Source organism: Phyllopteryx taeniolatus, chromosome 5, assembly GCF_024500385.1.
Source record: "Phyllopteryx taeniolatus isolate TA_2022b chromosome 5, UOR_Ptae_1.2, whole genome shotgun sequence".
Classification (NCBI taxonomy): Eukaryota; Metazoa; Chordata; class Actinopteri; order Syngnathiformes; family Syngnathidae; genus Phyllopteryx; species Phyllopteryx taeniolatus.
This window is the reverse complement of record NC_084506.1, coordinates 15,919,501-15,945,125: the sequence shown is the minus strand read 5'-3', so window position 1 is coordinate 15,945,125 and position 25,625 is coordinate 15,919,501. Positions and strand designations below refer to the sequence as shown.

The window sequence follows — 25,625 nt, the reverse complement described above, 5'->3', positions numbered from 1 at the left end:
GCCTCCAGCAAACAACTGCTTCACATCTCCACTCTCTCAATCTCTCTCACTCGCTCGCTCAGATTTCAGTGGGTTCGCTTGAAGAGCCTTCGGAGAGCTCCTCGTTACCGCCCGAGTGTCGTCATGGACCGAAAATACCTCTGCTCTTGTCAAAGTGGAGGAAGCCTTGAATAATTCAGCGGAAACGTGCTCACAACAAGAGGCGAGTTGTGTCAAAGCTCGCCGAACAGAACGACGTTCGCTGGCAAACACCCGGTGAGCTAGCCAATTAGAAATGCTTCTTAAAGCAACAATACTGTAAATACATCATCACCCCTAGCTGTTTTGATATTTGACAGCAATAAAAATGCCCTAGATGTCTTTCTTATACCCTGAAAGCATTTTTTTGTCTTGAATCATGAGCAAAGATTTGAGAAAGTCCCCTAGCTTAATGCTAAAACACAATGCAAAACACCACAGATGGGCTGACAAAACTAGCATCTATGTTACAACCCATTTAGTAACGGATATTTGAACACAAACAATGCATCGACACGTAGATGGACAATATAACAAAACATATATTCTTTATCCTCCTTACAAAGCAGTTGTGACCGTCTTCTTCTCGTATATGTACATACGCTGGTGGCCAAGATGAACACACCAGAAGGAGCTGCACAATGATGCATGAAAGTATAATGCAAAAACTCTTTAATTGTTCATATGATTTTTATATCATTACTGAAGATTTTTATGAAGTACAATACTGTACAGGGTTATTTTTCTTATTAAAGAAACATGCATGGATCTTATTTGATTGTGAGTCCTGCGTCTGAGTCTCAGTTTCAGACGTTTGCGGTTTTGTCTTTGTCTATTGTGGCATTTTTAAGATCATTTAGTCATTTATAAAGGATGCCCAGTAAAACAAGACTTAAAACAAGTCTATAGTTTTTACGTTTTTGTTTTTTTTCCTTCAAAATGGTCTTAATTGTCCTTTAAAAACATCCTTAAATCCATCGTTCACAGAAAAATTATTATGTTGGTCAATGTTCATTGATTCCTTTTGGATAAGATCTGAATACATTTTGTTCCTTTAAGTCCTTTGGAGGACAGCGCTGTTTCCGTATGGCAGAAATTGCCTTAGCAGAGTTCTGCTCTACTTTCGTGGCTACTGAGGTGAGTCAACCTTCAGGCACCAAAAGTATGAAGTATGAAATAAGTAGGAAGGACAGCCACGAAGGGAATGTACAGCGAAGCGCGCCTGACACTCGCACACCGGAGAATGTGTGTTTACGTGCACGTGACCTGCTGTCCTCCGATCAGGCTCCACGTCAAGCGCTTGGCTATGATTCATTCCCGCCATCACGCCGCCGTCGTTATCTATTACCATTCTATGTGGCTCGCGCCTCTGCAGAGTGACAGACGCCTCACATCGCACCCGACTGACTTCGGAGGAAAAGCATTCTGCAGACACACGCACACATGCTCTATGCTCGCACAAGCGCACTCACGAGAACACGCACACTTGCTCACTCACACACAGGCTCAAACTTGAAAAGGCGGGTTGCCCCATATGAGCAGTTCGCCCATTTAGCCGCCACTCCGATATCGCCGACTCAGCTCAACTTTCCTAGCACAGACGCGTCTTCGATGAGCGTTTTACAGTCTGGCTCCCCTTTCTAACAATACGATGGATTCGCCCGCGATGCTAACGTGCTTGTTGACTCCACACGCTACACTGTCAATAGTCGAAGTGTTACATGTTACAACATTTCATAACCGCCCCCAAGCATGCTACAAATGAGCATGAATTCAACAGTAATATAAGCTCATCAATTAATCACTGCTAGGCCTCCATGTTAACATGGATATTTGAATTCAACAGCCGTCATTAGCGGTGAATGGGTTTTAATAAAATACAGTTGGCGTGTATTTATCCATCCATCCATCCATTTTCTGAGCCGCTTCTCCTCACTAGGGTCGCGGGCGTGCTGGAGCCTATCCCAGCTGTCATCGGGCAGGAGGCGGGGTACACCCTGAACTGGTTGCCAGCCAATCGCAGGGCACATAGAAACTAACAACCATTCGCACTCACAGTCATGCCTACGGGCAATTTAGAGTCTCCAATTAATGCATGTTTTTGGGATGTGGGAGGAAACCGGAGTGCCCGGAGAAAACCCACGCAAGCACGGGGAGAACATGCAAACTCCACACAGGCGGGGACGGGGATTGAACCCCGCACCTCAGAACTGTGAGGCTGACGCTCTAACCAGTCGGCCACCGTGCCGCCGCGTGTATTTATATCAGTTGAAAAAGAACTGGTTTCAAAATAAAATATGGCATTGACCAACAGCCATAAAGTACAATAGTAAGCCTAACTTAAGCAGTAGTGTTACATCGCATTATACTGTATAGTACATACATATATATTTACCGTATTTTCACGACCATAAGGCGCACTTAAAAGTCTTACATTTTCTCCAAAATGGACGGGGTGCCTTATAGTGAGGCGCGCCTTATGTGTACACCGAGTTCCAAAATCTGTAAATGTTGTTGTGTGACTTTAATGAGCGCGCCGCTTGACTGACTGGGAGCATTTCCTGCTGACACGCTGCTTATATAGAGGAAGGCGGACGTGACTGAGGACAGCATGCGGACGTAAAGGGGGAAGGGTGTGCGTGACAGAGGAGGCTAAAGACACGCCCCCAGTAGGTATATAGTTCCGGTATGTCCATCAGTTTGGCTAAGGACCCCCGAAAATGGCACCTACGAAGAGACACGCTTACGAAGCACAGTCAAGCTATTAGTTACGCGGAGGAACATGGGAATCGAGCAGCCGCGAGAGAATTCAAGATCAACGAGCTTCGCCAAGTCAAGAAGACGAAGCGGAGTTTCCGCGAAAAAAAAAGAAAAAGAAAACGCAGAAACAAGGTGGGTTGGCCTCGAGAGCAGGAAAACGAGCTTTGCCAAGTCAAGAAGACGAAGCGGTTCGTTGCCGGCAGGATGCCCGTATAGTCGCATTTAAGCTCCCCTCCGCCGGTGTAGCTAATGAGGTGGCCAAAGGGAATGAAGGAATTTAATTGTCATTGTGAAACCCGTGTCATAGATATGCACTCCAGACTACACACACTCAGAGTCAAATATTTCATGACTTTTTAAAATATATGTACATCTCAATAAATTAGAATATAGTTGAAAAGTTTTTCTTTAGTACCCATAGAGTGAACACTGAAGTACTTTTCAGAGGGCAAATTCCATCCTAATTTCTACATTAAAAATCACTTTATTTCTTGAATTAATTCACTACTTTGTTTGACGTTATATAGACTCGTGCGTATGAGAGTGTTTGAGCAGTCTTTATGAGAGCAAGACTCGTGCGTATGAGAGTGTTTGAGTTGTGTTTATGAGAGGCTTTCAGTAATTTGTGTGTGTGTGAAAGCATTTTAATAGTAAGTGTGAGAGCTAATCCTGAATAATGTCCCTAACTGCCCCTCATATGAGACGGGCCTCAGTCGTGCGCAAACGACGACTTTCGAGTGAAACGCTGACAGATATTTGCCGTCTCGTCAAGAAGCAGCACAGGAGCGACGAGGTGCGATAAGAAATGTGACAGGCATACTTAGCGCGCACACACCACAAAAAGGTGGTAACAACATGACATTTTCAGTGTGAAGGGCCAAGACTGGACCTTTCTGATAACATCACAAGGGAAAAAAAACTAACCAACCGAGAGGTGAAGGCAAAAAGGTTTCATGTCTTATTCAGTGTTCATTTAACATATTAAAGATTAAAAGTCACTTTTTAATAGTTTATTAGCACCCATCTTAATAGAGTACCTCACATACTGTTCATTTGAGATCAGTGTAATTTGAAGCAGCGGTAGGGAGTGATGTACTTTGAAACCACTGTGATGAATGCAAAGTATTCATTCATTCATTCATTCATCTTCCGTTCTGCTAATCCTCACTAGGGTTGCGAACGTGCTGGAGCCTATCCCAGCTATCTTTGGTCGCCAGCCAATCACAGGGCACATAGAAACAAACAATCGTTCACACTCACATTCACACCTAAGGGCAATTTAGAATCTTCAATCAACCTACCATGCATGTTTTTGGGACGTGGGAGAAAACCGGAGTACCCGGAGAAAACCCACACAGGCACCGGGAGAACATCCAAACTCAACACAGGCGGGCTGGGATTTGAACCCCGGTCCTCAAAACTGTGGGGCGGATGTGCTAACCAGTCGTTCACCGCCTTTAGTGACATTTTAAAATTTTCAAGAACAATTAAATACAAATAGAAAGTGGAAAATATTTCTGTGGTTGCTTGATTATACAAATTATAAAGGATTTTATTAAATTATACGCTGCATCTAAAATATAATGAACAAATTAAATTATTATTATCCTTATTCATTATTATGGCATAATACTGCATAAAATGCTAATACATAATGACCAAAATAAAACAGTATATAAAATTAAAAAAATAACAATGTTAAAACATTTTTTTTTTTTATGGTCGCTTCATACGCTTTTTTAAAATTAAAATGACTAGACATTACTTCTAAAATTTATAATACAATAAAATTATTGAAAAATACTATACTATATTATACATATGTGGTTGATTGAAATGCTTTTATTTCAATCAGTGGCTTTTATGAAAATAAACCTAATCAGTTAACACATAAAACAAACAATATAATCAAAGAATTTCCAAAGCAATACTGTAAAATATTGCAGAAAATGTACATATTTCTGTGGTTGCTTGATAAGCTTTTTTTCTTCTATATTAACTTGAATGACTGTCACAAAATTACACACAAATTAATTTAAGTATTAAAACTAAATTATTGTAAAAAAGGAGGTATTTTACATATTTCTGAGGTTGCTTGATATTTTTATAAATTATGTTGATATCTCTATATTTATTATTAAAATCACTGTTTCTCAAAAGTTGTCACGCTGGGACCCGCATTTTCCTGATGTTGCAAAGTCATGGCACCGTTTTACAGAAATTAAGAACGATTAAGCATTTTTTTTCAAATAGCCTCTGAAAGCACATGTACAGTATGTCATAGTTTTAAATGCAATATTAAATGAGTTTGACATACCATCAAAAGCATATTGCTAGCCATGATGCCCGCTAGCCACAGGCTGAGCTGTACTGTATTTGTTTCCGGATTAAACTAGTGACTAGAACACAAATGAGTAATGTTTCCTGTCGCTTACCTAATACGGAATGGGAACATGGTATGCCTCTGTACTATAACCCCAAAAAAATCTGAATACCAAATACATGTAATTTTTTACGAGCTATCCGTGACACACCAGTTGAGAATTACTCATTTAAAACAATTTCTATCAAACCAAAATCTTATCACTTAAAACCTAAAATAAGTACTTAACAAAAAGTACCAAAAAAAATTCCGATGCTTTCATAATACCCTCTAAACTGAATCACCAAACAATCAAAATACAAACTAAATAATCTAATTCCGTTTTAGGTGGGCACTTTTGGATGTCAATTAGATGCATTGCAGCATGAATTGCTTTAATTTTGAACTACATTGCTGACACATGCTATTATGTTTCCAACCTTATTATTTTTCAAACTGCATGTTTTTGGGGTTCTTTGTTTTCAATCAAAACACACTGCAGGACACCGCCTGGATTCTGTCTTGATGAGTACTCACCTGCACAAAAATTCCGCTAATTAAAAATTCCCTTGGTCTCTTGGTTTGTCATTTGAACCTGTCTCACACGAACACAAACCCACCCCCCCCCCCAAAAAATACCTCAGGAGTACAACACCTGGGTTAGCCAGGTTGACAATGCGTAGAACGAACCTTTTGAGATTAAATCATGGAACGATCTGCATATTCTGTTGTTTTAACTTTGTGTGAGAAGAATTTTACGTAATACAGAGTAAAAAAAACAAAAAAAAAAACAAAAAAAAAACGATTCCCCATCTACAGTGGGTATAAAAAGTCTACACACCCCTGTTCAAGTTCCAGATTTTAGGATATAAAACATAAAACCAAGCTAAGTAATTTCACAACTTTTTCCACCATTAATGTGACCTGTAAACTTCCATCCATCCATCCATCCATTTTCTGAGCCGTTTCTCCTCACTAGGGTTGCGGGCGTGCTGGAGCCTATCCCAGCTGTCATCGGGCAGGAGGCGGGGTACACCCTTAACTGGTTGCCAGCCAATCGCAGGGCACATAGAAACAAACAACCATTCGCACTCACAGTCATGCCTACGGGCAATTTAGAGTCTCCAATTAATGCATGTTTTTGGGATGTGGGAGGAAACCGGAGTGCCCGGAGAAAACCCACGCAGGCACGGGGAGAACATGCAAACTCCACACAGGCGGGGACGGGGATTGAACCCCACACCTCAGAACTGTGAGGCTGACGCTCTAACCAGTCGGCCACCGTGCCGCCACCTGTAAACTTTACAACTCAAATGAAACAAAGATGACATATTTTCGAGAGGGGAAGTAAATACAAACAACCGAGATAATGTGATTGTACACGGGTGCACCCTCTCCTATAACTAAGGCTGTGGCTGTATTCAAAATTAACATTCACATTCAAAGTCATGTTAAATGCGAGCTATGATTTAAAGTGCCTCTGATCAACACCAAATAAAGTTCAAATGTTTTAATATGCTTTTCCTGTCTTTTTTTTTTTTTGCTTTCTTGCAGAAACCTGAGTGTTTTATGCTAACGCCGACTACTATTTGGAACTGTTGTTTAGACTTCCTTTTGGGATTATAACACTTAATGATCTCCATATTGTTTTTCTTCATGTGTGAGAAGCATTTTAATGAAATTTCGAGTATAAAGACTTTGATTTCCCAACATAAAAACTCTACACACCCCTGTTCAAATGCCAATGAAATCTTATCGAGGCGAAGTAAAAATAAGCAACTGTGAATAAACCAATCGCATTCATACACGTTTAAATGAGAGTGAGCACACACCTACCACCATTTAAAGTGCCTCTAATAAACCCCAAATAAAGTTCAGCCGTTCTAGGAGGCTTTTCCTGGCATTTATTTTGGGTTCTAGCAGAATCCTGAAGGTTTTGTGCTGACTTCTATTTGGAACTGTTCATAATTCCCTCCACCTTGACTAAGGCCCCAGTTCCAGCTGAACAAAATCATCCCCAAAGCAAGATGCTGCTTACATGAAAATAACCTGGCATTTGAAAAGGGGCGTGTAGACTTTTTATATCTAACAGCAACTACTCTCTATAGATGACATGACAGAGGACATAAAGCACACTGGAAAAACTCACCTTTTTAAAGATATTTGTGTTTGCGTGGACATGGTTATTTGCACAGATCTGCACACTAATTGACAAGTGCAAGTCGACGGTTTGGTAATGAAGTGCTGCCTCCATAAGTGAAAATATAATCACTGCTTTTGGCAACAAGTAGCAACTACCTAGTGCCAATTACAGTATAGTCAGCCACACTCGGCCGACCCCTCAAAAAAGGCTAATTTTAGCAAGCCTAGAATTAGTTTTAATTTATTATTTAATTAATTTATTGTACTCATTATAATCTCTCATGGGGATATACTGTATATTAAAAAAATCAACAACAACAAAAAAAATCAATATTATTTACTTAGAGGGCCCCCCAAATCAAATTTTGCTTCTGCTTTCAAGTGTACCTAATGTTGTGGCCCGTGAGTGTCTTCACCAGGTGTTCCCTCATGAGTGCATTGCATCATCCTCTCTTCCTCTCCTTCTCTCTCTTTCTCTACCCGCCACACTGCCGCAGCCACGCGTACGCTTAAGCATTCCGAGGGTGTGCAGACACATTTCCAAACTTCTTAATGGCTGCGCTAAAAATAGCACCGGCTGGGCACGATGGGGCTGATTCATGCGGCTGTGTGTGAGTCATTCAAGTGTGCGCCGATGAATGAGAACCGCGGGCCTGTAAAAGCCCAACCGGCGCCGCGAACGATGCTATTGCTTTTTCCCATCAGAGAGAAAAACGTGTCTTTAAACGGCTGCAGGTGTTCCCAAGAAACATGAGAATGCAGCAGTGGTAGGAAGTCAAATAAATAAGTATATTTTCTCAGGTATTGTTACTTGAGTATTTATTTTTCTGATTATTTCATTGACGTCCCATATGTGACCCAGATATCAGTAAGCTGCAGTACAATTAACATTTTACACAGAGGATAAAAAGAATATATGCCTGTGCGTATTGTTATATTGTCTGTCTGTATGTGTTGCTGCACCATTTGTGGTCAAGTATCCATTGTCTGAAGGGTATACAGTGCACCCCCGCATATTCGCAGTTCAGTATATACATATATAAACACCGCAACATCAATGCTACTCGTTAGCCCATCTATAGCATTTTTCATTGTGTGTTAGCATTAGGCTAGCAGACTTTCCTCAGGTAAAGTTACGTTTCACTTTCTCCCAGTAATCTAGTGTATTACAACTTCATGAATTTTGTAATTAAATGAGCTAATCTTCCTACATGTAATGAGTTACTACTCCCCAACACTGCTAAGAGATTAACAAGACCGCTATTGGTGAAAATGAGCAGCCTGTGGCCATTGAGTCACATCATTAGAAAAGGCAAAGACAGACTCACATCATTATCCCCTCCATTAGCATGTGTAAACAGCGTCATACGTGTGCGTCTGTGAGATGGAAGGCATGCATTGAGCGCTGGAGCTTCTTCACTAATCACGATTTAAGGTCAGTGTGATTTAAAGAAGTAACAATTGAGTGTTTTTTTGCTCCATGGCATCAGCTGTGTAGTAAAAATGCCACATCGCGGTTCGCTTCTAAAATCACTCAGCCCGATACCAGAATAAAAAAAAAGAAAAAACTTCTGTTGAATTTTGAACAAAAGAAAAAGTAGAAATTTGATGTATTTCTAGGTTTGCTTGAAAAGTTCCATCCAACCATTCATTTTCTTTACCGCTTATCCTCACTAGGATCGCGGGGTGCTGAAGCCTATCCCAGCTATTTTCGGGCAGGAGGCGGGGTACACCCTGAACCGGTCGCCAGCCAATCGCAGGGCACATAGAAACAAACATTTGCACTCACATTCACACCTATGGGGAATTTAGAGTCTGCAATAAACCTACCACGCATGTTTTTGGGTTGTGGGAGGAAACCGGAGTGCCCGGAGAAAACCCACGCAGGCACGGGGAGAACATGCAAACTCCACACAGGCGGAGCCGGGATTTGAACCCCGGTCCCCAGAACTGTGAGGCAGATGTGCTAACCAGTCCCTCACCGTGCCGGCGCTTGAAACGTTTAATTTGCTTAATTCAAATTAATGGCTGTTATAAAAATGTAAATCAAATAACCTAACAAAAAGATATATTTAACATTTACAACTAAATTAGTTAAAATCACAAATGAATACTGCAGAACATGTTTGCAAAGCTCACTTTTGAAAATTTTAATTCATGGATAGTGCGATGTATGTGAGATATTTCGAGGGTTGCTACAGAGCTTTTTCTCTTTTAAATGACTGGACGCTATGAATATGCAGTACACTCAAAATCGTACAATTTCCATGCTGGGGGTCCGTTCGGTCTGCCCGCGGAGATGTCGTCCTGCAGTTTCCTCGAACTGGGGGGCCGGGGACTGTCTGCACAATGATGTTTTTTTCCCAAGTGGACCTTCTTTTGGCTCCAATCAGTTACCCCAAACTAAAATTAGAGAATAGCTCACATTGCCCAAGCGCAATAATCCATAATTTCTGGGATCAATAAAGTATTAACCTAACCACAAGGGTCCTCCAAAAGTCCCAGAATGACACCATGTGACTCAAAACAACACCCACAAAGCAATCTAGCATTTGCTTTGCACCCTCACCTTCTACATCAGCTCATTTACGCCTTCTTTTGTCCGTTCTCCCCCCACAAAATCGCCGCTGACATTTTTCACCTGCTCCAAGATAAACGGCCGCAGACTCACCAGGAGCGGCCACCTCGCCCTGGAGCCATCATTTCTTTCTTTCCTTTTTCTTTTTTTTGGACTTCCCAGGGTCCATTTTCAGAGCAGAGTGATGAAGCCCTCAGAGGGATGACTGATAAGAGGGCACCGAGGGAAAAGAAAAAGAAGGAGAATGCAGGCTTCATCTCAATCGTCTTGCCTGCTTCACTAGGCCGAGACATATTGGCCTAACTGTCAACGACGCCTCGATGCTTACCTTCAGGTAAACAAAAGCTGTGTGTGTGTGTGTGTGTGTGTGTGTGTGTGTTGAATCACAGTTGATGAGTCTGGAGAAGAGATTAATTTATCCACGCCGCAGTGTTTCTCACAAATTGGTCTGTTATTCAGTAAAAAAAAAAAAAATAAAAAAATAAAAATACACCACTGTTTCATTTTAATCATTTTGGGCTGCACACAACACTAAATAACCCCCACTGAGGATACGTTCCCCCCATGATAGGTGAAAATAGCGAGACTATATAAACATAGGTTTATTTAGTTTTACCCCTACCACATCCTTTAAACACATTAAAACACACTTTTTAAAGTATTCCTTAGCATCTGTTTTCACTCTTGCTATCAAGAAATGGGAAGCTATTATGTAACATCACTTTGAAGAAATGAATGGAAAACTCACTTGCACATTTCTCCAAATAACGCAATGTGCTTTACATGATTAAAAGCATTTAAAAAAAAAGAAAAAAAAAAGCGTATAAACATTTAAAACAAAGAAAATAAACAAATAAATAAAAGTACAATTAAAACAGTGTACAGTGCAAGAAACATCATTTAAAAGTGGAAATGCTCTAAAAAGCATGATAAAGAAAATAAAAGACCTGGACTTAAAAACATTCACACTTGGGGCTGACGTAACTTCTGTTGGCAACTTATTCCATTTGTGTGAAGCATAATCGCTAAATGCTGCTTCACCATGTTTGCTTTGGACTCTGTGCTCCACTATTTGTCCTGAGTCTGTCGGTCTCAGAGCCCTACTGGGTTTATATCCCATTAGCATTTCTTTCATGTATTCAGGACCTAAACCGTTTAGTGATTTATAGACCAGTAGCAGAACTTTAAAATCTATTCTAAAGCTGACGAGAAGGAAGTGTAAAGACTTTAGAATTGGAGTAATATGCTCTGACCTCCTTGTTCTGGTCAGAACCCGAGCTGCAGCATTTTGAATGAGCTGCAGCTGTTTAATGCTCTTTTTGGGGAGTCCAGTCAGAAGACCATTAAAATAAGTCAAGTCTAATTGAGATAAAAGCATGGATGAGCTTCTCCTGGTCAGCTTAACACATGCAAGCCTTCACTCTGGATATATTCTTCAGATGGTAGAATGCAGTTTTAGTAATTGATTTGATATGACTGTTGAAAGTCAAGTCCGAATCTATCAGTACACCAAGGTTTCGGACTTGGTCTTTGGTTTTTATAGAGAGTGACTCCAGGTATTTATTAACAGCAACCCTCTTTTCTTTATTGCCAAAAACAATTATCTCAGTTGTGTTGTGGTTTAATTGAAGAAAATGTTGGCTCATCCAGATATTTATCTGTTTTAGACAGTGACACAACATCTCAATTGAACTGTAGTCATCTGGAGACACTGCTAGATATAACTGTGTGTCATCTGCAGAGCTATGATAGTCAAAATTAAAGTTCTGAAGAATTTTACCCAAGGGTAGCATATACAGGCTGAACAGGAGGAGTCCAAGAACTGACCCTTGAGGGACCCCATAGGTCATTGCCAGTCGATGAGATTGAACACTTCCAATGGTTACAAAATAACTCCTTTCCTCCAGGTAGGACCTGAACCATTTAAGGACTGTTCCATTTAGTCCTACCCACGTTTCCAACCTGTTCAGCAGTATATTATGATCTACCATATCAAAAGCCGCACTGAGGTCCAACAAGACCAGAATTGACACCTTTCCCGAGTCAGTATTCAATCTTATATCATTTCGCACTATGATAAGAGCAGATTATGTACTATGATTAGTTCGGAAACCTGAAAAAAAGTCAATTTAAGTTCAAGAAATTGCTGAGTTGATTAAAATAACTTTCTCAACAATCTTGGCTATGAAAGGGAGATTTGAGATGGGTCTCTAGCTTTCTAAAATGGAAGCATCGAGCGTTCTATTTTTTAGCAGAGGCTTTAATGGCAGTTACTTCAAGAGCTTTGGGAAACTCATCTGACTGAAGTGAGCAATTGATTATTTGCTGCAAATCAGCTAGCACAGACTTGGCAATAGCTTTGAAAAAGTCAGATAGTCTTGAGTCAAGACAGCTCGTTGATGGTTTTAGCTGCTGAACCGTTTTCTCTACAGTTTTTTTGGTCAACTGTACCAAATTCTGACATGGTATTAGAGTTTTTCCTGGGTGGCTTCAGATGTAGTATCATTTTATCATTTTGCTGATATTTAACCTGATGGATTGTATTTTTTCACTAAAATAACAAGCAAATTCATTGCCTTTATCTGCTGTTAGGAGTTCTGGAGCTATCTGATTCGAAGGGGTTGTAAGCTTGTCAACTACAGCAAACAGAGTGCGAGTATTGTTGAAGTTCTTACTGTTTCAGAAAAGTGTTGCTGTCTAGCCCTGACTAACTCTTGGTTAAAATTACATGACTTTATCTGTCGAGGTCATAGTCAATTTGGAGTTTAGTTTTTCTCCACTTACTTTCTGCTTTCCTACACTTTGATTTAGAGGTCTTTACCATCATTGTGCTCCTCCACGGTGTTCTAGGTCGCCTCAAGATTGTCTTAGTTTTAATACGAGCGACAGCATTCATGACATTTGCGATTTTCCAGGTGAAATTATCCAAAAGTTCATCAACTGTCTCAGCATTCACAGTTTGTGGCACAGCTTTGGTCTCCATAAACCTTTCTTAATAGACATAGAGGTTGTATGAACTTTTGGGAGAATCTCTAATTCAAAGAATTCACAAAAATGGTCAGAAATAGCCATATCCTCAATGTCAATTGATAGAATTTAAACATCCTTAGAGATGACCAGGTCTAAGATGTGACTTTGAGTGTGGGTTGGACTCTTAATATGTTGAGAGAGGTCAAACGTGTCGAGTATAGCAGAGAGATGTTATTGTCAACATGAATGTTAAAGTCTCAAAACAGTACCGTATTTTCGCGACCATAAGGCGCACCAAATTAAAGTCTCAGTTGCGGGGTCTATTGCTGTAATTTAACACATACATAAGGCATAACATATTATTGGGCGCAGGCATGGTAAAACATATGCTATCTTAAAACATTTTTAAAAAGGCAGCAGTAGCAAAACTGAGTTTGGTTGTACTTTATTGAAGTATTTAACAATGTACTCACGTTATTCTTTGAACAATCCTCATCCACAAATCCATCAGTCCTCATCTTCTGTATCCGAAATGAACAGCTGGGGAAGTTCTCCATCAAACATGCCGGGTTCGCTCTCGTCATTGTCTGAGTCAGTCTCGTTGCCGGGGGCTCTTCAGCAACGATGCCGGTTTCGTGAAAGCTCGGACAACAGTCAAAGCAGATACCTTAGAACAGGCATCCAACTGATAGCTTGCAGTTTAAACTGTGCTTCATAAGCATGTCTCTTCGTAGGTGCCATTTTCGGGGGTCCTTTACCAAACCGATATTGTTCTGCACAATACACATACCGGCACTATATACTTACTGGGGGCGTGCCTTTAGCATCCTCTTTCACCCGCACCCTTCCCCCTCTAACGTCTGCATGCTGTCCTCAGTCACGTCCGCCTTTCCTCTATATAAGCAGCGTGTCGGGAGGAAATTCTTCCAGTCAGTCAAGCGGAGCACTCATCAAAGTCACACAACAACATGTACAGACTTTGGAACTCGGTGCACACATAAGGTGCGCCGCATTATAAGGCGCCCGTCCATTTTGGAGAAAATTTAAGACTTTTAAGTGCCCCTTATGGTCGTGAGAATACGGTACTTTGGTGTTCTTCTCACTGCAAAAAACATTTCACATCCTTGACAGCTCCATCACCAATTATTAAATTTTTTTTTCTTGTATGTACCTTTCAGTGGTGGTGGGGGATGAGCATTCTTGGCCAGGGTCTTGTAAAAGTGGCTCAAATCTATTTGTAAGTCTGATGTCAATGTTTTGCATTGACTCGCGTCCTTTTTTCTTGCCCTTCACTGTAGCGAACGTGCCCGGCCGCACTCGAGGTTGAAGCAGCCCAAAACGCAGTTCAGCCGGATTCCTCAGTAATCTCAGGCAGCCGTGGCCCAATGGTTAAGATCATCGCCTGCCACCGTGCAGGACCTAGGTTCAAGAACCCGACTGGACCATCCACCAACATCTCCTGGACTCACGGTTGTAGTGTCCTTGAGCAAGACACTGATACCCTGGAATGCTCCCTGGGTGCTTCAGCTGCCCCCTGTTCCACTAACTTGTGTATGTGTTCACTGTGATGGGTTAAATGCAGAGAACACATTTTGTGTGGATGCATGCATGTTCATAATAATAAAAGGTGATTCTATCTGCTGGTCTTTTGTCCTCCCTTTTAGATGTTGTCCCATATCTTTGGGCTTTGCTACCAGTAAATTCCAGGGAGAAATGCTGGATGGTCCATTACCATTTCCACAGTCCTCATCCGTCCTCTTTGTTGAGCTAAGTGGCTGTCTGTTAGCACACTTCTGCTCACCATTTTGAGACATACACACACATCCACATACACTTCAAGATGGTGGGTTTTTGTTTCCTGGGTTGACATCCTCTGCAGCAGTTCATGATAGTCCTCAGTGGAAAAGGAAGGCATCTTGATTGCTGGTCTTGTTGCTAATAGCAGTCTTGTGCTAATTAGCAGGCCACGCTCACGTAATGGTGAGAGGGCATCAGAAAATATTGGAATATGGCAACAACTGACTGTATCTACAAAAAAAGTACAGGCCCACAGGTTTAAAAATATCCAGGAGTCGTTGCTTCTATTTTTTTTTTTTTTTTTAGAAGAAAAACAAGCTTATCACCAATAAATAATGTAAACAGAAGCGAAGCAAGCAGAGCCAGCAAAAAAAGAGTCTGCACTGTACGAGAGAGGCATATTCTCTCTGCTTTGCGGGAACAACGACTATTAAAATGGCAAAATTAGGTATTGTATTACACAAAAGGGCAGTGATGTGCAGTGAGGTTTGTGGCTGGTGAGGCACTATTATATATTACAGTGTAACAAATTTTGAGCCAAACTGTGGCATATTTGCCAATAAATTGGCTGCCAGAAAAAAAAAAAAGGCAGACGACTGTGTAAATGTCAGATCTAAATGGTAAAGTGTAAATGTTAAAAATAAATCTCAATGTTAACACTAAATGGTAAATCTTAATGCTGAATATGAATGTTAAATCTACGTTACATCTAAATCTAAATGAAGCTAAATGTTAAATATATATCTAAATGTTATTGAAATATACATATTAAATTTTAATCTAAATGTTAAATATCACCTGTGTCCCTAGTGTGGAAAAGCGGTACAGAAAACGGATGGATGGATGTTAAATATCAATACAAATGCTAAATTCTAAATATAAATGTTTTTGGTGAAACTAAAAATTGAACCAAAAAGTAAAACCTCTTTAAACATAACATTTCTTTCAACATAATTAGAAAATAAACGTGACAAAATGCTGCTGTTATATTCAGCATGTGTCATTTGACAAAAACAGCACCCATAACCTCATGTGATATAACAGGAAAGAAATTTACACCATTTTTACAAAGTTATTTCCATTCACAATGATTTACAAGACAAATGTACAGTATAACTTTCTTCCATTCAACCAAAGTAATAAATATTCATAAAAATATTAGCAGAGTCACGCTTGAATTATTATTGAAAGTCTTGAATTATTTACTTAACCCTCCTGTTATGTTACGGGTCAAATTGACCCGTTTTAAGGTTTGAAGCTCTAGGAAAAATAGTTAAAAGTATTTTTGCAGGATGAAACTTCTTCTGCTTGCCTTAATTAGTGCAATCAACATATAAAATGAAAATGGTTCATCTCACATATTTGCAACCACCCCCTGCATGTTTATATCACATAGATACTGTTCGGGTCAATTTGACCCACCAGTCAAACTGGAGGTAAAAGGGTGTCAGAAATGTCAGGCTATTTCTTTCTTTGTAACTGTGAGACTTAGTCTCACTCACTCACTCACACACACACACACACTCACACAAACACGCACACACACACACACAAGGGCGATGACTTTTGACGGGAACCATTTATGTTCTCCACCCGCATTCAGTGGACACTCAACAGGGGAGGGGCAAAACATAAAGATTTTTCTGCATGGGAGTCCTACCAACATTACACTCTGTCAGGCAGACCTTTCCAAAATGAGCAACAGAAGCAAAAGGATGACAGTCCAGAAGGCTCTGGAAGTCATCTTTGATCAGGACAGTGAAATAGAGAAGGATGTGTCTGAAGATGAAGACTTTCTTGAGCTAAATTCTGATTCTAATGATTCTGATTTTGAACCAGATGAGGGAATTGATATTCCTATTCCTCCAAGCAAGACAAAAAAAGGGTGAAATACAGTGGTCTTCATCCCCAAATATGTCAGTCAATCTTCCATATTTGCCTTCACAGACACCACAGCCCTAATGTCTTACTGCCCCAAAAAGGGAAAAAATGTTGAAATCAGCACAACAGAGGACCAATCAACCAAGCATGATCCTGGATTACAATGCCACCAAAGGGAGGGTAGACAACTTGGACAAAGTAACACGGTCCTAAGGTTAGGCACCAAGCGAATGACTGTGCGCTGGCCATTGGTCATTTTCATAACATGATCAATGTATCGGCCTATAATGCGTTTGTCATCTGGACTGAGATCTTTCTTGACTGGAATGTGTCAAAGCTGTAAAAGAGGCGAATCTTTCTCGATTAGCTGGAGAAGGCTCTTGTGACACCCCACATCCAACTGAGGCAGCACCTGCCAAGGACCCCGGCCGCTGCAGCCACAGTGAGGGAGATCCAGGAGAGGACTGCACCTAGTACACTAGAAAGTGAGGTAAGTGTGCGTGTGCGAGTGTGTATAAGTGTATGAGAGTGTGTTGTGTGTGTCTTGGGATCACCCAAAAGACACCATAGTAAAGTAATCATGGTCCACTTTTTTCTAGGTTTGTGCTGGGGGAAAAAAGGAGGAGGTGCCATGTCTGCAGGCCATCTGATAATGTCAAGACAAGCATGACCTGTGCGAAATGTGCAAAATTAATTTGCACAAAGCAAAGTGTGATGACATGTCACTCGTGTGCTGTGTAGATGTACAGACAGACACACACACACACCTTGTTATATTGCTATTGTTTGCTATTTTGTTCATTTCTGGTTCACAAACAGTGCATGTCTGTCAAACAAAATGTAAATGTTATGTTTCAATTTTATGTAAAACTATTGTGTTTTATATGTTGGTCTTTCAAAAGTAATAAAGTGGTGAAACAATAAAAAAAAAGTTTGAACATGTTTTTTTTTTAAATGAAAAATGAGTGAATTATCCTAATTAAACCATTACCTGTGAGTGGTAAGGAACACGATTGCATTAAATATTGATAGAATAGTTAGTAATGGAGTTATTAATGAAATATTAACAACGCTTGTTGGGATTTTTTTGGGTTTCGGACATCTTTTGGACAATTAAACATGCACCGGGTCAAATTGACCCGGGAACATCATTGATGTCCCTGACAAATGAACATAACAGGAGGGTTAAGGAGAAGATTCAATACATACTTTGAAGACAACAGACCGACAGTTACGTGGGCTGCAACGAGTACTCGAATCTTTTTTTTTTTTCTGCCTCGGGGATCCACTTATTTAATTAATTTATTGCCAGCCCTGCCAGTTCGATTCTATTGGTATATACAGTAGCTGCCTGTTAATGGCGGGAAAGAGTTCAATTGTGAAGCAGACAGACGAGCTCAACGTAGTTACGTCATCAACGCGAACAAAGATGGCGGAAGCGGAGCGTAGGTGTTTGATCCGAGGAGCGCGGAATAAATGGCGACCATGTGGTAGTTTGCAAGCCGCCGTTAAAAGAAGAAGATGGCGACGATGTCAGAGAAGACAAATGCGAGAAAAAGAAGACAAAATTCCGAAAGTGTGGAATGTGGTGGAAAAGCTGAAGATGAACGTCGCGCAAATCACTGAGTTTAACGTTAATGCAACTTACTAGCATAACGTTAGCCCTGCGGAGGACTAAGGTTTCTATTAATTATGACTACCGTTGAATTTGTGGCCAGTTCATTACAATGGCGATAAGTAGAGTAATGTGTGAGACTATACCGTGACTTCATTCAGGGTGCTTGCTTGTCAAGGAAGTTTTGCTCAGTGATTTAAGCACATAGCCAGTGAGCTAGTATCGTATCTGCAAGTGGCTACAGTTTGAGTCAAGTACTGTAGGTGAAAACATTATTGTGAGTGGCTAAGTTCGTCAAAAGATGAATTAAGTTAATATTGTGTTTCCTATCGAGGTGTTTTCATTTTCATTTTAGTTTAGTTAGTCTGGTCTAAGCTCTTAAACGCACAGGCACGAACCCACTGTATGATGTTGTCACATCCTAAAATGCGAGCTGCTCAAGCGGCGTTGCACAACAGGCTCCTTATGCCTTTTTTAATGAATAATATTTTTTTAATGAATAACTTGGACTTTTAGACTTTAGAAATACTAACAAGAAAAAATGCTGAGTTTAAACTTAAATTTATGTTTTATTTACCGGTATTTTTATTTATGTTTGAAATTTCCTTATTGAAAACATTTTTATACAAGAAACTAGTTTGCTGCGCAATGTGAATTTAAGAAATAACATTTAAGAAACAGTTGATTATCTCCAAAAAGTAAAAACAATTGGACATTTATTTTTAAGTGAAATTGCTTATTTTTTCTTGTGTATTCAGAATTGCTCTTCAATTAAGCAAACATATAATTTATCCGAATAACCGATTATTTGATAAACATTTTGGTTGGATAGTCGAATACTAAAATATTCGATAGATGCAGCCCTACTTACTTGCATCAGTGTTTTTGTGTCTTGACAAAAAGTTCCAAATAAGAGGCGTGGAAACATGCAATCCATTTCGAATCTGTTTAGTAATATCAGTTTCAATTACGTAAAATGGGTATCCATTATGATTTTCTCTGTGTTTACATGCTTGAAATGTCCCGCTGTGGAGCTAAACAACAGGACGATTACAATTAGCATTTTTGGGTGTTGGGGGGAGTCTACCCATCCAAATGACATGAATTTATTCACACTATTTCCTGAACACATTGAAACACGGTCGTGTTCTTTTCTTAATTTGTGTTGTTTTTTTATCTCCGTGGTCTTAAGATCCTGAATAGTAAATGTGGAGTCACATGACACGTCCGTGCCGACGAGTGAGTGGAGTGTAATATGGCCGCTCGTTTCTGCCTCCCTCCGTGAAAAGAGACCCACAGCGACATTCACTTTGCTGTCCTGTAGAGTTCTCGCCACCATATGTCTCGCTGCTCTCTGCCTTTCTCTCTTTTTTTCCTCAATCTTCCCCAGCCTGCCTCGTATCCTTTCCCAGGCAGCAATGCATTTAAATCGAGTATTTAGGGATTCCGCCCTTTTCTCATTGCGCTACGCCCAAGAACGGAGGAAACTGCATCTCTCCAACAAAAACACAACAACAAAAAAAGCGCTTTTGCTGAGGAAATGACTTGCTCAGACTACACCAGACCAGAGGTGGAAGAAGTACTCACTACTCTGTGCTTAAGTACACACTTAAGTACTTTGTAAAACAAAAAATAAAATAAAATAAAAACAAAGATTCTAGATAAAACTGCTGACTAGGGTAAATTCCTGTACTTAAAATAAAAATAAAAAATCTCATAAATAACTTTTTTGTCAATATTTTGATATCTCAACTATTTCCCCTGTTAATAATAAGATTTTTTTCTCATGATAATAATTTTATTACATGTGGATTTTTTATGACTTCAGTCCCCTAAACTACTGACTTTTCCTGTCAACATTACCATTTTATTCAGAATATTCCATTTCTTTTAAAACCACAAAATAACTTTTTCACATACAAGACTTTAATCTCTAATCTTTTTTTTTCTCACATTAAAAATTATATATTACTTTTTTCTCGCAATGTTTCGACATCATGATTCTCGTGAACCCTCCTTTACTTGTTACTAATAGAACTTCACGTTAATATTCTAAATATCTTCTCATATGACTTTCATAAAATAACGACTTTTCCCATTAATATGTCAATATATATTGTATATGCATATGTTATGTATATAAGTATAATTGTGTACTCAATGATGAATTGGACTTTTTAATTTATTGTAGATTTTATTATTCATGAGCGCGCCTTACCTAGCCGAGGGTCAAACTGCCTCATCTGAACTTCTTCCACGCAGTCGGCAGGAAACCAGCCCGTCCTCCCTTTGACGCTGCCTTCCCAGAAGCCTCCTTCTCCAATGCTCAGCACTGGCAACAAGGAAAAAAAAAAAAAGCAGTAGATTAGCGCACATGCGCTCAGAAAGCAAGCGTGGCCGGCCGACCGACCGAAGTCGCCAACGGGAGGCGGCCGAGCACTCGGAAAAGCGAGGAAGGGCGGGAAAGGACAGAAGACACATTAGCACTCTTTTTTGGATGTTGAATTAAGCATTCTTTTTTTTGTGGTTCGAGGGACAAGAGAGTCGCGTTTGACTACATTGGACACAATATTAGGTAGACCTGCTAAATGCACTGCAATACTTATAATCCAAGATGTCATTGTCGTAAAATTTTGACCTTCCCAGAAAATAACCATCATCGTCACTTGGTATAATGAATTTATTCTTGAAAGAAAAATAAAGTTTCTCATTATATTATGTCATTATTCATTTTCAACATCGCTTATCCTGCTTAGGGTATCAGGGAACTGGAGCCTATACCAGTCGACTTCGGGCGAAAGGCGGACTACACCCTGTACTGGTCGCCAGTCAGTCGCAGGGCACATATAGACACAGACAACCATTCACACCCACATTCACACCGTCACTGAGTGCGAACTGAACCCACGCTGCCTGCACCAAAGTCAGGCGAGTGTACCACTACACCATCAGTGACTATTATTCATGTAATATTAAAATGTATTTATTGTGAACAACTTTTTTTAACAAGAAAAGATATCTTACCTGAAAAAAAATGAAAAAAGTCATATGTGAATAAAGTTGTAATATTATGAATTTATTCATTTATTTTTATCTTGTAATATTACAACTTAATTCACAAAGTTGTAATATTATGAATTTATTTATTTTTATCTTTTAATATTACAACTTAATTCCAAAGTTGTAATGTTGTGAATTTATTTATTTACTTTTTATCTTGTAATATTACAACTTAATTCACATACTAAAATGTTTTGTTATAAATATTTGTCATTTACATCAAGTAAAATAAAATTAATAAAATATTTGTAACATTACGACTTAACTCTCAAAAACAGCAACATTTTCCGTTAATATTATGACTAGTTACAATATGATTTTTGAAAACAAATGAGAAAGTAACAACAGTTACCTCATAACCTTGTGTTTTTCTCACAATATTAGCACATTTACAACTTTGTTTCTCGTAATATTAAGACCAGATTATCATAATCAATTTTACTTTATTGTTGCAATATGATGACTTTATTCTTTTTTTTTCTTTTTTTTCTTGTATTTTTTTTCCGGTAATCTTTTTCTTTGTTATTATTACAAGTTTATTGAAATATTTTTTTTTTACCTTCATATTACCAGTTCATTGATCTAAAATAAATTTTCATGTAACTCTACAACTGAATTCTTGTAAAATTACTTTTTTTTCCACATATTATGACTTCATTCTTGTAATATTACATCTTTATCTTGTAAAATAATCACAAACTTTATTTTCACAAAATAACAGCTTTTTGAAGGTGATATGACTTTTTGGGATAAATGTGCATTTTATCTCATAAAATAACTTTTTCAAAGTAACATGAATGTTATTTTTCATAAAATACCAACTTTTCATAGTATTACAAGTTTACTTATGCAATATTACAACTTAATTTTAAAACTATGACAATTTTACATAATAATACCTCTTTGTTCTCATAAAATTGCCTTTCCCCACATATTACAGCTTTATTATCATATCATATCATGACTTATATTTTACACCTTTTTTTTTTTAGCTTTTTGGATCTAATACAAGCTTTTTAGTATAATATCGCAACTTTATTTTGTAATTTTAAAAACAAATCACATTATGACTTATATTTCATATAACAGTGACATATTACAACTTCATTTCATAATATTACAAATTTACTTAATATTATATTTTTATTGTGGTGAAATATATTTTTTGATGTAATATTATGGCACATTTATCTTAAAATAATAGAGTTTTCACATTTTCTTGTGAAATCACTTCCCCCATCCCTGATGGTGTAGTGTTGTAATCGCCTGACTTTGGTGCGGGCAGCGTGGGTTCAGTTCCCACTCAGTGCCGGTGCGAATGGTTGTCTGTCTATTTGTGTCCTGCAACTGACTGGCGACCAGTTCAGGGTGTAGTATGCCTTTCGCCCAAAGTCAGCTGGGAAAGGCTCCAGCACCCTGTGACCCTAACCAGGATAAGCGATGTTGAAGATGGATGGATAACTTTTGCCCAATATGTAACAACTTTATTCTTGTAAAATAACCCTTTTTTCAAGTAGAATTCTGACTTTACTCAAGTATAATCTCTTAATCATTTCAGTGTGACCCCAATACTCGCGTGTGTGGGCCCTCATTAGATTGTGCAGGTGCAAGGTGACGAAAAAGAATCAAAGGTAGAAGAAACATTGGTGTAATGAGGCAAAACCCCAAAAAAGACAAATCTTTTTTTCTCTGAGTTTGCTGACCCTCTCCTAATGATTAAACATGGTAGTCAGAGGAGCGGGAAGGCTCTGTAACTAATGGAACTATCAGCACCGAAGTGGACGATGTGCGAGGAGAACGACAAAAACAGTAGCTGAAAAGCCAGAAACAGGAAAAGTAAGCCAAAAGAAGGAGAAAGAGAAAAGTTGGGCTGTGGTAATTAGAGATAAATGTTTCGCTGATATTTATCGTCCTCGCAGGACTCCTTCAACACTCATCCATTATCCCGGCCAGCTAACATCCACACACACTCACGCACACACATATATGCACACCAGCTGGAAGTGAAGCTTTGCCTGAGTGAGCCCTTCTTCCAGGCCGGTTGCTAGGATACGGCAGTATGACGTCGCAGCCGTCCACCAGGCAGCTTGGCAAATGATGCCGCACGTTTCCTCCGGCGTGCTGACGGAACCCGAGGCCGGCGCACAAAGCACTCAATTAGCGACAGCGTAGAATCACATTAAAGTACTCGCCGACCCTGTGAGGAAGTTGAGGATAATGACGCGGCGGCGGGGAGGGCCTACCCCTCGTCGAGAAGATGATGAAGTCCGGTTTCGTGTTATATTTATATTTCTCTCGTGATGCACGACACCAAAGCAAAACAACAAGCAGCAATTAGGGAGTAAGCGAAACATAGGGTCTCGCCCAGCTTGTCTGTGAAATTCAGTGTGAGTGTGATGATGGCTAACAGATCACTGCAGATGGTAGCGTTGCATTGCTTTGGGTTTGAGAGCCGCACAGCTTTTGAGTAGAAGATAAAGATTAGGGGTTGAATCGTGGCTCGTCAATGTCAATTACGAGAGAGAGTAATGCCAACACGTTGGAAGTTGGACAAGTTTAGGCACCTCCCATCCAAACAGAGTATTTACAGTACGTGTATGGTACAGTATATAGAGAGTATGCGTCCCTATAGGTAGTAGTGTGTCGTGAATGTGAGAAAAGATGACGCAGTTCATGGAGTGAATGACAAACGCCGTATAAAAAAGACACTGACGTTCAAGTCCAGCAACTCAACTTTCATAACTGTATATCTGTAAAGAATTATTTTGCCATCAAAAGACCTTTCTCGGTCTTGTTTTTGTTGTTTTATAATTTAAGGAGTCACAAAAGCACAAAATATTTGCAATTTGCAAGTTTGTTTCCCCCCACAAAAAGCTCGTTTTCTCCACCTTTTGGTGTTTTTGGTGAAACCAAACCATTTTCTACTGCTGATTACCAAAGAATGAAAACAAAAAGAATGGAAAACGCTACAAACAAACTTTTTTTTATGGTGAAAGAAGAGAGTCCATATTTTCTTTCGGCAGGTTTCATGCTTACATTGTCACAGAACATAACATCCTGGTGGTTTCCTCCACTTCCTGCTCTGCGTCAAAATTGGATTTGTGATAATATCACATTAACAATCAATTATGATCCTCAAGTAAGCACTGCTTTAAAAATTGTCAGCTTATGACAGATTGTGAAACGTTTTGGTTCTGAATATGGAGATCTGCTCAGGGCAGGGGTGGATCTATTTCAGTGGGATAGAGAACTGCGGCCCACCCCAAAATCAGAAATTATCTAAAACTATTTGCCTCATCATCTTTAACAGAAAGTTGTGATGGAGCAGTTTTTTAGAATAGTTACAATTTATGATTGCTTGATGGATCGGTTTTGGTGTGCGTAACAAAGTGGAAGAATGTCAAAGCGGCCCTTGCATCGTTCGACTGTTCTGCATGCGGCCCACGGAGGAAGCAGTTTGGACACACCTGTACTATGAGCTTAAAATGCATACCTGCTGGGTAAAATGAAAAACTATTTGCCACCTCAAGTTTGATTATTAAAAACGCTGTTCCGGGGATTTTCAAGCAGGCGGAGCGCAGTGTGGCTTTCTTCTATCCTATCAATGGAGAACGGTGGGTAAGCACAGCGTGTTGTTGCCTGTCGGCCGCTCCACGTTAGAAGGAAATAAGAAAAAAAAACAAAAAAAAAAACGACGTCACTCAGCACAGGCTGATTCACCCTCTGTGAGCTCAGCTAAGCACAAGTTCAGCGTGGTCATTCTCTGGGTAAAACTCCTTTCAGCCGTTTTACACCTTGAATCTCTTTCTGGTACACACTTGTGAACGATCCGGTGAGTAAATGTGTACGTGCACAGACAGGTACTCGCTGTTCTCCCCACTTCACGTTGACAGAAGCGACAGCAAAGGTGAACCCTGCGATTGATCCTCGCCGAGGGCCCCCTCAGCCCCGTTACGGCCCCACGGCCGATCAATTTCTGGTGGCGGCTACCGATGTTGTAACCTTGCCAGGCGGTTGGTTACGTAAGAACGCGGGTTTGTAATCTCACAAATTCATCCTGGCAAGCTCCACAGCAGGGCTCTCTAAAGTCTGGCACGGGGGCCGATAAAGGTCCAAAGCAGGTGGGTAGTAATCCGACACATTTACTACGTTACATTTACTTGGGTAACTGTTTGGATAAATTGTACTTGCCAGAGTAGTTTTAATGCAAAATACTTTTTACTTTTATTTCAATATTTCTATAAAAAGAATCACGACTTTTACTCTGTTAAAATGAGCTACCTTCTGCTTGGTTAAAGAAACAGTGCCTTTATTAATATAGTCTAAGGCCCTGGGCAGATTACATTGACATGGCAACACATAAAAGATGAAATCTGATTGGACGAAAAAAAAAAAAGCCTACGAAATGGAGGGAATACACTACTGGGAATAAATTAACAACA

At 39.6% G+C, this 25,625-nt stretch overlaps 1 protein-coding gene across 14 annotated transcripts in view; it reads right to left on the bottom strand.

Annotated features, from left to right (window-relative positions):
- The window catches only part of shank3a (SH3 and multiple ankyrin repeat domains 3a), a 247,951-nt gene that overhangs the window by 41,427 nt on the left and 180,899 nt on the right, over positions 1-25,625 (bottom strand). For all 14 annotated transcript variants that reach the window (XR_009788489.1, XM_061773051.1, XM_061773052.1 and 11 more), the window contains one exon: positions 20,342-20,455. Coding sequence is in view for 13 of the 14 variants with exons in the window: in XM_061773051.1 (XP_061629035.1) it covers positions 20,342-20,455 (114 nt within the window). In the remaining variant the exon portion in view is untranslated. The remainder of the gene's footprint in view (positions 1-20,341; positions 20,456-25,625) is intronic.